At 37.8% G+C, this 13036-nt stretch overlaps 1 protein-coding gene across 2 annotated transcripts; it reads left to right on the plus strand.

Moving 5' to 3' along the window:
- Nucleotides 1-1431: 1431 nt before the first annotated feature.
- On the plus strand, nt 1432-12334 carry atp6v0b (ATPase H+ transporting V0 subunit b). 2 transcript variants are annotated; one of them, XM_041804103.1, is made up of 9 exons: nt 1438-1479; nt 1574-1675; nt 3812-3860; nt 6215-6298; nt 7617-7694; nt 8181-8250; nt 8453-8504; nt 10042-10232; nt 10417-12334. In XM_041804103.1, the coding sequence occupies exons 2-9, from the start codon at nt 1591-1593 to the stop codon at nt 10441-10443; spliced, it is 636 nt and encodes a 211-aa protein (XP_041660037.1). In that variant the 5' UTR covers nt 1438-1479; nt 1574-1590; the 3' UTR covers nt 10444-12334. The 2 variants fall into 2 exon arrangements, with proteins under 2 accessions (XP_041660036.1, XP_041660037.1); XM_041804102.1 differs by having other exon boundaries at nt 1432-1675.
- Nucleotides 12335-13036: the final 702 nt, after the last annotated feature.

The raw sequence follows: 13036 nt of genomic DNA on the forward strand, positions 1-13036 counted from the left end.
TTGAATAAGACCTTGTATTTAGGATGATAACTTGTCTTTTTAACTGCATACATTGATGTAAGTGTTGACAGGCTAGGTTATGAAATAAGATCAATGTTCTGTTTTCTGCATACATTTTTTACATGTACTTAAGTAAGTGATGCTGCTTTTTTGCATTAGCATGATGGAGAGACTACATGCACTGTAAGGCCACGAAGAAAAGCAAATGTGCCATGCCCACACACACACACACACACATATATATATTTATATATATATGAGAGACAGGGAGAGATGAAATTCTGTTTTCACTTTGTCATTGTGGGATACTAGGTGTAGATTAATTAGAGATAAAATGAATTAAAATGATTGTAGCCTCAGGCTGCAACATAACAAAATTTGAAAAAGTGAAAGGGTCTGAATGCCTTCCGAATGCACTGTGCATTTAAAACTTTATGCTGCTGTCTTAACAATAACAACAATTTTCTTTGTTTGTTTTACTTTGTTTTGTTCTTTTCTCTCTTATGTTGTCCATCTTTGAATTTTCCTGAAATTCAAGCCTGACTTGATATAATTTACCCTGCAAAAACTTAATAAATAATACATTTCAGGTCAAAATTGTAAAATCCCTTAAAATCAGCCATTCAATCAGTTTGATTTTATTTTTTCTTTATACATTTCCCACATTCTTTTCAGAAATTCATATGTGGTTCAATAAGGAAAAACATCCACAGGAGAATAAGTATGAGAAGGGCGCCCCCTGGTGGATCTCAACCTGATAAAATGCTGGAGTCCAGTTGGTATATTGTAAAAACACATGATAACTCATTAATATGACGTCAGTGTTTTATATATCACAACCAAGGGTTGTAGTAAGGGTTGCTTAAAAAAAAATGTTAGGTTTTCTAAGCTCTATTATGTATAGAACATAAATTTGATAGTTCTCTGAATGGCTTTGAAATTGATTAGAGAGGGGGAAAATTATAAAATCATTTTTATGATAATTTTTTGATGATACAAAATATATAAATTGGACGAAAAATCAACCAAGTGCGATAATAAGTATAAATCAGTAACAGTGCTTACCAGTTAAAAATTGAAGGTTTATCAGTTTGATTAAATCACTGGAGTGGTTTGTAGTCGTGACTCAAACACTGCCGCAAGAGCGACATCTACTGTCCTTTCTGCGCACTGCAGGTAAAGGAACACAGCCTAATAGGACGCACTCTACTACTATGCTCCTGTCTGCGAGAAGATTTCCGCCTTTCTGTCTTGTATATGTCCCTGAGGGACAGTCCTAAATAATTTGATCTAACTCATCAGTCTGATCACACTTAGTATACGGAAAAATGTTATCCCCACTTGTGCAAAATCGTTTTGACAAGGCTAGGTAAAAATAACCGGACGCAGCCCTGAAGTTCCCCGGTCACATGCTAGTCAAGCCTGATCAGCTGACATCCTCCAGCTTCCCCCCTTGGTGCTCCTTCTCCTCCATCGATCGTCAGTGCCTCTCTTAACAGAAATATTTCGTTATCATAGCATTTCTGGCTTCAAATATCTAATTTGAGCCAAAGAAATCTCTGTTATCCAGCAGGTTAGACCGCCGGGTAGATGCTGCTCGAGTGTATGATGAACGGACACGCTATCCTGTATACTGGGGTCACTTTGGCCTTCTGGAGCACCATATTAATCGTTGGTAAGATCCTAGTTCTTCTAGATATTGACTCCAGTAGTGAGGACAATGAATGATATTGTCTATCGCCTTTATTCACACAGCAGTTATCTCAAAGTTACTCATTATTTCTTCTTTGAAACTCGTTTGTTTGCGTTTGACAGCTATGATTGCGGCTCTGGCTAAACCGTGGGACTGCGGATGTTTTCGTTTGTTTTGCTAGCTGTTAAATAGAGATGCATTTAGAAGCAAATGATATATATTTTTTAATCAATTGTGGAAAATTATGCATTTACAAAACAAAATTTTATCTTTATGTAGCACTATCGTGTATCCGAGACGAGCAACCTGATGTAGCATCAGTTAGCTTCTCTTTAGCCTCAGTCAAGCTAATGACAAGCACCGCTTAGCTAACCGCAGGAACTATCTCTCGTACCCAACGTTGGCCGTATATATTTACTTTGTATTTTCACTAGTCTCAGATATTTTGTCACAAGAGTCAAAATGGGATAATGGGTAACCTTTTCATAAACCATGTAATTCAGCTTAGCTAACGTTAGCTGTTTAGCTATTGGTGTCATAGCTGACTGATTTAAAACGGTCCTAAACAGGAACTGCTGCGGTTTTCACGTGAGAGTGAGCTATCACACATATGTGAGATTTTCCCCTTATGACTTTTACAAATATGTGATCCGCAACCTCTTTAGTTCAACAAGATTGGAAGCATTAATGTTATTAATCTCCTCAGACCCTGCATGTACATATGAGGGCATAAAATTTAGACTGTCATACAACCTAGTCATTTTTTCTGCTGTGAAAAGTTTTGAAATAATTGTCCAGAACCTCGATAAAAGTTTAACTAGTCAGCTTGAAATGTTGGGAGAATTAACTTGAAAATGTTCAAGAATTTAATGGAATTGATTTGACATTTTTTGAAAAAAGTTTTGTACAAGTTTTGGAAAATATATTTGTATATTTTTGGGAGTTTTTCAGTGTGGATGTCCTTTTAAAATTTTAAGGATTTTTTTTTCAGATATCTAGAGCATACTAATGTCATTTCCATTAAATTTTTAGACATATATTTGTAGTTTTTGGGGGGGAATTGGATATGAAATGTAGGGGTGAATTTCTCTTGAAATTTTGGGGAACTGGCCTGGAGTTTTTTGGGTAGTGAAATATAGTTTTGGGGTTTTTTTAAAGTTGAATGTTTAAGTTTAATGATAAAATTTTAGTGAGACCTTTCTGGGATATTAGAAGATCTTTTGGGGTACCTTTTATGGGATACTTAAAAAATCTGTTCAAGCATTTTTTACTGAAATCTTTGGGAATTTCTTTGAAATTTAGCAAAATTTGTGTGGATCTTAGAAAGGAAAATATCCAAGAAGTTCTAAAATTCTTTTAGTGGAAATTCAGTTGATGCTTGTCCTTAATAAGGCCTTGTTGTCTATTATCAGTATAAGAAGAAAAAATATTCCACCTTCCCTCTCTATAACTTACGCCATGTCTGACAAACTGAGGACCCCCCAACAACCGACCATCTGGCCAACACACAGCCCAAACATCTGCTTTAAAACCAAACCAGTGCTGCATTTCCTGCAGCAATAGGACCTGCAAGAGCTATGTGGACATGTTTAGTGTAAAACTTGGACAGTTTGTTCAAAGATCAGGCTGAGTTTTATCAGGTCCTACTGATCCCAAATAAGTGGGAGAAATGAAAAGTGCATTCTGAAACATAGTATAGTTCGGTTATAGGGAGGTTAATACAGTTCATATTGTACATGGCTGTTACAGACGGTGTTACGGTTTGAGACATTGCTGTGTTTATTGGCGAAAATTGGAGAAATTTATGAAGTCCCTGCTAGTTTATTTTTGTTTAGTTTTTAATTTGGTATGTTCCTAATAACTATAAGACAGAATGACAACTGAGCCAAAGCAAAATGGAGTCCCCTAGACTGCCTCTGTGATTAGTTTTTCATGATAATGAAAAATACATTTACTAGGTTTCAACATTTGTTGGACCATGAAAACCGTGGACACATTCGGCTTAAAGTCACCCTCTAACCCTCTAAAGCAGAACTCCAACCAAGCCTACTTTCAAATATGCATCTGTCTGACCCTCCTCCTCTTACATATCTAATGCTAATGTTTCTGTCTTCACAGGTATCTGCTATACTATATTTGACCTTGGATTCCGCTTTGATGTGGCATGGTAAGAAATCTTAGATAAAAAGCTCACGTCAGAAGGTGAATGCACATTGGCCAAAACAGCACTATACACTTTCTTGGATATTCTTAGGTCGTTTCCACCGAGCAGTTCGGTTCAGTTCGGTGCGGGACGACACACTTTTTTTTTGCGTTTCCATAGAGAAAAAGTTGGAAAGTGTCCCAAAAAACTGACCCGTACCGTCCCACTTTTCGGCACCCTTCCATAGGGGTGCCAGTCTTACCTATCCGTACCAAAAAGGTGGACCTACACACACAACAATAGGAGCTGATCTGACTTCACGTCAGTGCGCGACTCAGCTGCTTGCCTCTGGGCTTCAAACACGGAAGTCTGCGCTGTGAGAAGCGGGCGAAAACGAGAGAAAAACGGACTAATATCTGCCTAAATGGGAAATATTTGGACTCGATGGAGATCCAAACTGTTTCCTAGTCTATGGATATTGGTATCTGGCTACAAATCAAGTTTCCTGACGTTTATCCGGACCTGCTTTTAAGAACACAAAGCAGAGCCCGAAGGCTCATATCAGCCTGATCCATCTGCAATGGATGAGAAACTAAAATAATGCTTACGTTTTGTGAATACGAAGCCTTAGAACAGTTCATTGTCTTCTGAAACTAGTAATTAATCTACTTCTTACGTTGAACGGGCTTCTAAAACTTCTGGCTGCAGACTTTTTTAAAACGAGATCAGCGCACCCTGGATTTCTGACTTAATCTAGCTTGATTTTAACACCAGCTGAACTTTTACTTTATTTTTAATGCGGCAAATTCTCACAGTACAGCTCTAAACTTTCATATTTTGTCGTATAAACTGTTATACGCTAGATATATTCATATATTAACTTACAGTTATGACTCAGACCGCCCCTGGGCACGTATTCCATCAGCTGAGGATCTGTACTGACAGCGGTTAACATCATTAGAATGTGGTTGTTTTTTTAAAAAAGCACTTTCAGCTGAAATAAAGCTGTTTATTGCTTATTCCCAACTGATTTCTGTCACTCATCCTTTCTATAACTCTGCTGCTGGACCAGCAGACTCACGCTGTCTGTGACTTCACATGCATGCTTTACAGCCCCGCCTACCCGAGTAAGAGCACGGGTGTCTGTGGAAACGCAAACTATTTTGGGGTTTAGCGTACCAAACCATACCAAACTGAACCCCCTGATGGAAACATGGCTTCCCCTGATGGAATAAGACTTCCAGTTATGGTTTGTACTTGGAGCATGACAGAGCTGCTTGATTAGTGAAAATATGTTGTACTGGGGACATTTTCTTGCATTTACCATTTCAGTCCTTTACATCCACCCAGTTTCAGTAAACTTAATTCAGAGGGCTGAGTTTTTGTTGTCATGTATAGAAGTTGATGACATGTCTCTAACAATTTAAAGAGATGAAGGTTTAATTTTGGGCTGTAGGGTTTTTTTTTCTTCTTGTTTTTGCTGATACGTGGCCATAACCCACACATTTATCAACAAGAAAAATGTTTGGTACGTTCTGTGAGCCTTCCTCAAAATACTCCCTTGTAAGTGTTGAAATTTGTGGCAACTAAACTATATTAACTCTTCCTATGTTGCATAATTGCAAAAAGGCCACTGTGCTGCCTTGCTCTCTTCAATAAAGTGTTGCCTTTTAAATAGTTGCAAGGGAATGGGCCTGCCTTGATCTTCAGGGTGTAGCTTGTCTGTCTTCACATGACAGTTCAAAGTCAACTCTTTTAATTTGTGGAAGTCCATAAGTGGAAAACGAATCATGATTCTGCCTGCAGTGATAGATCTTAATGTCATGTCTAAATTTAAAAAACAAGATGTAAATTTAATGCTTCTTCTGACTTTGTGCAGATTGGTATTTAAGGGGATTTAATCACTGAGCTTTAGCAAACAGTGGAAGAGCAGATCTTCATCTGCATTGTTACAACACATTTGATTAAAGGAGCAGATCTGGAGTAGCAGTATGTCTCATTGGTCTTTACCTAATCAGTGTTTAAAACTAGCCTTCTAGATGTGTTAGACACAGGAAGCATGCAAAGGTCACGTTGATAGGTTTCTGTCCAGTTGTTGGAATTTATACATTGTTTTTTATATTTCAGATGTTGAAAGTCATTTATGATAACCCTACCAACTAGGACTGTGCTTTTTTTAGATTGAACATGTTGCACAAAAACTTTTAAAGTTAAACTTTAAGCTCTCTACAAGCACTAAAGACACAGCACATGCAGAAAACCTCTTTTCTATTTGAAAATAATCCTTTTCAGTCAAGTTACACATCAATGTTTGCTTTCTTAAAGCATTTTTTCCCCATAAATGTGTATCATCATCAGCTGTATTTCCTCTCTTGCAGGTTCCTGACAGAGACTTCTCCTTTCATGTGGGCTTGTCTGGGCATTGGCCTGGCCATCTCTCTGTCTGTGGTGGGAGCTGCCTGGTGAGTCCTCACAGTAAATGTGTGACCCAGTAATGGTGGTACTAGAGGGCAGAAAACGTTGACTTACCTTCCCTTTTTCAAATGTGGATGCATCATGTGTAAATGTGGAGCCCAAGATTTTTAGAATTAGCAAAATGAGGATCAAATTCAGTATACTTGCCTCAAAAACCATGACAAGAGTTCTATCATACTACACTACAGAAAAACACCTACTTTTAATCAACTTAATCATGAAATTTTACAAAGTTCATGTAAACATAACAAGCTAGTCAGGCTCTCTACAGTAGAAAATCTGAGTCCTGATTATTTGCTCGGACAGGATATGAGGCTAATCATTGTTAGAGGAATCAAAAGTGGCTTTGTATGACCTTGCTTTACACTGCTTTTGTTACAAACACTCTTTTTGCTTGTAGTTAAACCAGAATTAAAAAACACAGAGTTGTTGAAAAGGTTCCTGATGTCATGCAGCAATGGAGATCTCCTGTAGGGGGTAGGAAGTGATTTCTGACTAGAGACATGCTACCAAAAAGGCTATTTTTTTTTTAGCTATTCATGACTATGTCAAGCCTTGACAAATAAAATTAAAAAAAAATATATATTGTTTTTATTGAAGTGGCCTTTGTTAGACTCTTAACTCAGTATGATATATCAAGACTCTTGTCTCCCTTCATTTGGCGAAACAGATGACATTAGATGCTAGGAGGCCTCTTAAACTGTGGTAAAAATCACTGTTTTGTAAAGTGCAGGGATCATGCTCAATACATGTAGAACTTTTCTGATAATAATTGCAGCATCCAGGTCCATTTAGAGCTTGAAATAACTAAGTTTCCCCTGTTCCCATTCATTCATAATGGCTGTCCCCCCAGTGAACACTGAACATGGGCCATTCTAGTAGAGGAAATACTGATACATTTACACATGAAGGCAATGTTAGATCCTTTAGTAACATTGAGGCAGTGATATTTTCTCATGAGATAGGCATGCACGTTTAGTATCCCTCTGTTGACTACCTACTGGCTCAACGTCCTGTTGGATATTTTATTTTCCTTTGAGTATTATCAATAAATTTGTAGCTGCCCTTTTGAAAGTGCATATCTTGAGTGATTAGACCATGAAGAGAAGCTTTTATAGGCTGTTCAAACCATGTCTTATTCATCAGTGTTATAAGTATTCAGAGATGGTCCAAACTGTTTTTCCTTCCCAGGCAAAATGTTTAAAAGAACATTTTTAATTCCAATTTTTTACTTTAGCTTCTTTCTAATTTTCCTGCCTCCAGTTCATTTTCTGTTTATTGTATTCATGTGGTTTGTCTTCTCAGGGGTATCTACATCACTGGCTCCAGCATCATTGGTGGTGGTGTTAAGGCTCCACGAATCAAAACCAAGAATTTGGTCAGGTAGGTTAACTCAACATGAAGCAAACTGCTTAATTCCTTTTTAAAATCAAGTTTTGTGTTATCTTTTTAAAACTGCATATTTGTTTGGTTTTAGAGTAGTCCATCTTTCCTTTTTGGTCTCTTCCTTGCTGAAATGTATTGCCTCAGTGTTATCTAGCTAAACATACTTGTATATTGGTGCCTCACAAAGGTAGATCAAGTGTAGTGGTAATTTAGTACCAGAATGCAACACTAAAACATCTGTGAATACTTGTCAAATTAAAACATCCATTGAAAGAAATGTTTCACATCTACATAATCTCTTCACTGCATCCCCAATGATCCATAAGTGACGGGCAGGGTAGTCAGTTATTTACAGTTTCACTTAGCATTCATGATGATACCTTGTGTTTAGTCTACAGCGGCACTTTGTAGCAACTTCAAAACAAATATGCCAATTTAAAACCCACTCTTCATAGATTGTTTCTTTTTTATGTATCCCTGTAGCATCATCTTCTGTGAAGCTGTAGCAATTTATGGGATCATCATGGCCATTGTAATCAGCAACATGGCTGAGGTAAGCAATAAGCATCTTTTTTTGATCCAAGAATTAGAGAAGTGTGCAGATATCCACGTTGTTTTAGACAGGAGCCCTGCACAGGGACAAAACATAAATTAGAGCCTTATTCATATGGGGCAGAAAGAGTTTAATTTGATCTTAACAACAGAAACAGAGCAAGGATGGTTATTTGTTTCTAAATATAATCTTTTATTTATAGAAATTCACTGGAACAACCCCTGAGACCATCGGAGCAAGGAACTACCAAGCTGGTGAGACAACTGAAATGAGCCTGTGAATGTAAAGGGAGGGAATGCTTTCCAAAAAATGCAGCAAGAAATAAATCTAACACCATTTCAAATGATCTAAACATCAATAACAAGAACGTTTTCTTGAGAGATTTTCAAATTCTAACACGTGAAATGAATCAGAAAGGATCTATTGTAGTGCAATTACCTTGCAAGCAGCAGTTGTGTTTAAGTTGCTGCTTCCTCAGTTGGTAGTGAGTTTGGGTGCACAGGCAATCTGTACTGGCCAAGCAAGGTTGAGCCCTGAAGTCCAGTTTATTTGACCAGTGTGAGTACTCTGTGTTGTGCTTAGACTTGTTACCCTTGCCTGACCCTGCACGGAGGGAAGAGGTGTGCGATGGTATGGGTTTTATGTGCAGTAGCAACAGACCGTAATACGGTAATACCTTATCCGTGAAGTTTTAAAAACAATGCACTCCTGTAATCAATGTTGTTTTTTTTTTTCTTGGGTGTGCTTCAGCATGGTATGGGATAACTGGCCTTAATGTGAGTGCACCCTTAGTTAACAGCTGGGATATTAAATTTTGGCTCAACTTCAAAAAACATCTGAACGCCACCATTTATTGGTCTTTTGTAAAACTTTGGGGGGGGGGGGGTCTTCATAATCCTCCTCCTGAGGTATGACAAAAGTCATTTAGTCAGTACATGATGAGCAAATTGCAGAATCTGAGAGATAGTTACTGTTTTGAATTTTCAAAAATGATATTTGAAGAAAAAAAAAACAGAAGACTTGCCAAGCACTGTCTGCTTGATGAGCCTTGCGAAAAGGACAATTTGTAAACACTTATTAACATTTTATCCTGGTACCTGTTTTGTTGGTCTGGTGTACCAGGCAAAATTCTAACTTCCCTGCAAAATCCACATCAGCTGTGACTGCAACATTCCATTGGCAACAGTGTGCACCCTTTCCCATCAGGTCTGTTCTCAATGACCTGGATAGTCTGTGTCCCATGTGTATCTTCCTGCTTTGGTTGATCTAATCAGTGTATATTGACGTGTGCTGGAAGCAGGCACCACAGTCTCAATACATACACTGAGCAGAGTGGGACTTCTGGCGCGTTGTAGAGATGGATTGTGGTGCATGTAGTGGAATTCTAAAGATTCACTTGAAAGGGAGAAATCTGCTTAGGAGCATGTGGCCCAAACAGACTATGTGGAAGTTGTAAGTTACAGCTACAGACAAATATAAAAATGTTCTAAAATATTGACTTGCTCTGTTGAGTCTGAATTTGTATGAGTATGTATTGCTCGTCAAATTTACAAAATGGACTCATTTTTGACAGATACTAATATTTATGTAACCCAAATGTAATAAACATCCAGAATACTATGCAGAGAAAGACTGGATTCACATATTTAGGATGTTAAAGCTAGTAGTAGTTAAAGATTCTTAAATACTGACTTTCCATTCTTAACGGGAAGTTTTTTGTTTGTTTTTTCCTACAAGTTTCAGCGTGCATTACTCACACAGGTCTGACTCATGTGATTTCCGTCTGACTAGGTTACTCCATGTTTGGAGCCGGTCTGACTGTGGGCTTTTCCAACCTCTTCTGTGGCATCTGCGTCGGCATCGTGGGCAGCGGAGCAGCTTTGGCAGACGCTCAGAACGCCAGCCTCTTTGTGAAGATCCTCATCGTTGAGATCTTCGGCAGTGCAATCGGCCTGTTTGGTGTCATCGTAGCCATTCTGCAGGTTAGGGAGATGAGCTGCTTTCTTCATTATCCGCCTTTAGAAATCATGTTTGTCTGAGAGATGTCATTGCAAAGATGGTAGTTATTTCTCACACAAATCTAGGCAGATCTTTGTTGTTTGTAGGATGATCAACTCATTTTTCTACATGATATTCTGTCCTGACTGGTTTCTTTTCTTCCTCCAGACGTCAAAAGTAAAGATGGGTGACTAGAGGATGCATCCACGTTCAGAGAAGACAGAAACACACTGCTGGAAAAATAAGATGGATTATTGTGTAAATACATCGTAAATTATTTAAATGTCTCTATTTGCCTGGGATTGTTTTTAACCATTATTCATGCAAGAGTGGTTCACTCCCACCCTGCTGTCTTCTCGTGGAGGAAATATTAATGTAGAATAAGAAAACTGGGAAAAAAATCACCAGATGCCAGTGTTTTACAGCGCATTGAGTCTCCAACAGATCAGCTCGATGTTATGAAGCAATAGTTTTGAGGATGAAGTTGTGCTCAGATACAGTGAGACTTTTTTCCCTACTCTGGCATGAATGATGAGTCAAAAACTTCACTAGACTATATGAAAATATTTGTGAGTGTGTGTGTGTATGCTTGATACGTGATCTTTTTTCTTTTTGTGTGAAGCATGAGGGTGTTTACCATTGTGTTAGCCTGGTCTGTCACCTTTTTTGGTAACTTTTGTTTGCTTATAAAGAAACGGTCCTTTTGCTCACAGGTGCCCAAACACAGTATTCATTGGACCTCTTGATGTAGAATAGAGACGTTTTAGAAAAACGAGTTTTGAAGAAGATCTGGAATAGTTATTAAGGTTACTGGACAGTTGAGTGAGCTATTTGGGAGAAAATAAAGACATATCACAGCAGCAGTTCTGCTCTGAAAATGTCATCCCGTCTCTCATTTCTTTTCCTAAGAAATGCTAATTTAGACACAAACATTTGAGCCTCTTGGCAGCCAGTATGCCCTCTTGTGTCTTTGTTGGTGTGGTTTTCTCCTGTGGTTTTCAAAGTTATAATTCAAAACTTAGTTACTTTTCAGAAAAAATTCTGTCCTCTCTCCTGTGAGGAATTTTAGCTGGTTATAAAACAGACTGAAATTAATTTTGGTGCCTCTTTATGACCAATTTAATCAAAGAAAACCATCAGAAACATGATTGATAATTTGAAGGGGTTATGTTTGAGTGTTGGGGCTCAGCGGGAGAGTATTTTCTAATCATAAAACACTGCTTATACATGTACAGGACAAGATCAGCAAAGAGGTACACTTTTGACCACAGGGGGCGCCAAAGTCTACCCAAAGCAAAAACTCCTTACTAGCATTACCCATATAAACTGTGGCAGTATAAGGAATAAACTACTGATTTAACTTTGATACACATTTTTTAGATACCAGCAAAAATGACCCTCTTCAGATCTTCACATTTCTTTATTTTCATATCAAAATCTAATTTTTTTGAATGTATATCTTTACACATTAGCTGTGTAACATTCCTAAAGAGAAGCTTTGTGTGCTCATGTTTATAAATGTGTGGAGTGAATAACCTGCAACACTCTCTTCAATGCTCTCTCTCTTTAAATTCATCGTTTTGTCAGTAAGACTTGTAAATCTGGGCGTCTTGGGACACCCAGGTTGAAATGCTTGTATTTGTCACCACTTTCTGTTTGCTGCATCATTCCACATGTTTAGGATGACAGACCACGGCTGATTGTGAGTTGTCTCAAGTCTTTCTTGTAATTTTTCCTCTGACCCTCTTGTAAAGTCGTGAATGAGTGTAAACATTGACACTGGGGAAGCTAGGTTGTCTTAAATAGATCCAGACTTGGCCTCCCAAAGGTGTCTGAGCAGCGTCTTTGCTCTTATGGATGATGGATTTCCTCTTAAGATGTTTCTCCAAGGATTCCTTTGGTCAACCAGGCTGTACACCAAACCTCGAGCTTTCAGTGACTGTAGTTGGTTCTGTGTGCATTATGTTGATGTGATGGTGATCAGAAAGTATCTCATTGTTTTTGACATTGTGTATGATAATTACAAGAACAGATCCTCACTCCTGGATTCATTAATGTCAATGAGAATAAAACTGTCCAATCAAGACCCTTGAGCTTGTGTTTAATGAGATTCACATTCATGATTGGGTTGGTCAGTACTTAAGGTTTTAAATATTTCACTGAATAAACAGTGCCTTGTGTGATGCTCTTTAGGAGATAATATACTCATGCATTATTGTAATGTTTAAATCTTCCACTAGAGGGTGCAGAGAACCACAACATCTGCCTTATTGATGAAACTGATTCAGTTCACTATCTAGCTAGAAATACAAACCATAATACGGAATTTTAAAATTGACTATGAAAAGAAGGAAATATAGGTAAGAACTTACTTTTTCATACAAATTTTAGCGTATTTACACCTGATTTTTTAATGTTTTGTTTAACTGATGAATTCAAAATTCCAATGTTAAAATAACGCCATAATTTTAGAATATTTCTGATCCCTTTGTGTCTGTAATAAAATCCTGTGATCTGAGTTTTTGTTTGGAATACATTTTTAGTTTCTCCCACTTATTTAGGATAAGTAGTACCTGAAAAGTTTAAAAGCTCTGCCTTGTCTTTGAATAGGGATTAGTTTTTTTGTGATTTTAGCAAATCTTCAGAGGGTCGTGTTGGTTTTTGAGCTGTTTTGGCCGTGTGTTGGTCAGATGTTGGGGATCTTCAGTCAGGATGAAATGTTGGAGTCCTTTTCTTCATATCTTCTTGATGGACCACAAAGACTTGTTAAGGCAAGCATGAACAAAAT

The sequence above is a fragment of the Cheilinus undulatus genome, linkage group 13 (genome assembly GCF_018320785.1).
Source record: "Cheilinus undulatus linkage group 13, ASM1832078v1, whole genome shotgun sequence".
Taxonomy (NCBI): Eukaryota; Metazoa; Chordata; class Actinopteri; order Labriformes; family Labridae; genus Cheilinus; species Cheilinus undulatus.

Coding starts and splice junctions, on each gene's coding strand:
- atp6v0b (XM_041804102.1), top strand. CDS start 1,591: ATGCTGCTCGAGTGTATGATGAACGGACACGCTATCCTGTATACTGGG. Junction 1,676..3,811: donor GAGCACCATATTAATCGTTG/GTAAGATCCTAG, acceptor CTGTCTTCACAG/GTATCTGCTATACTATATTT. Junction 3,861..6,214: donor TTCCGCTTTGATGTGGCATG/GTAAGAAATCTT, acceptor CCTCTCTTGCAG/GTTCCTGACAGAGACTTCTC.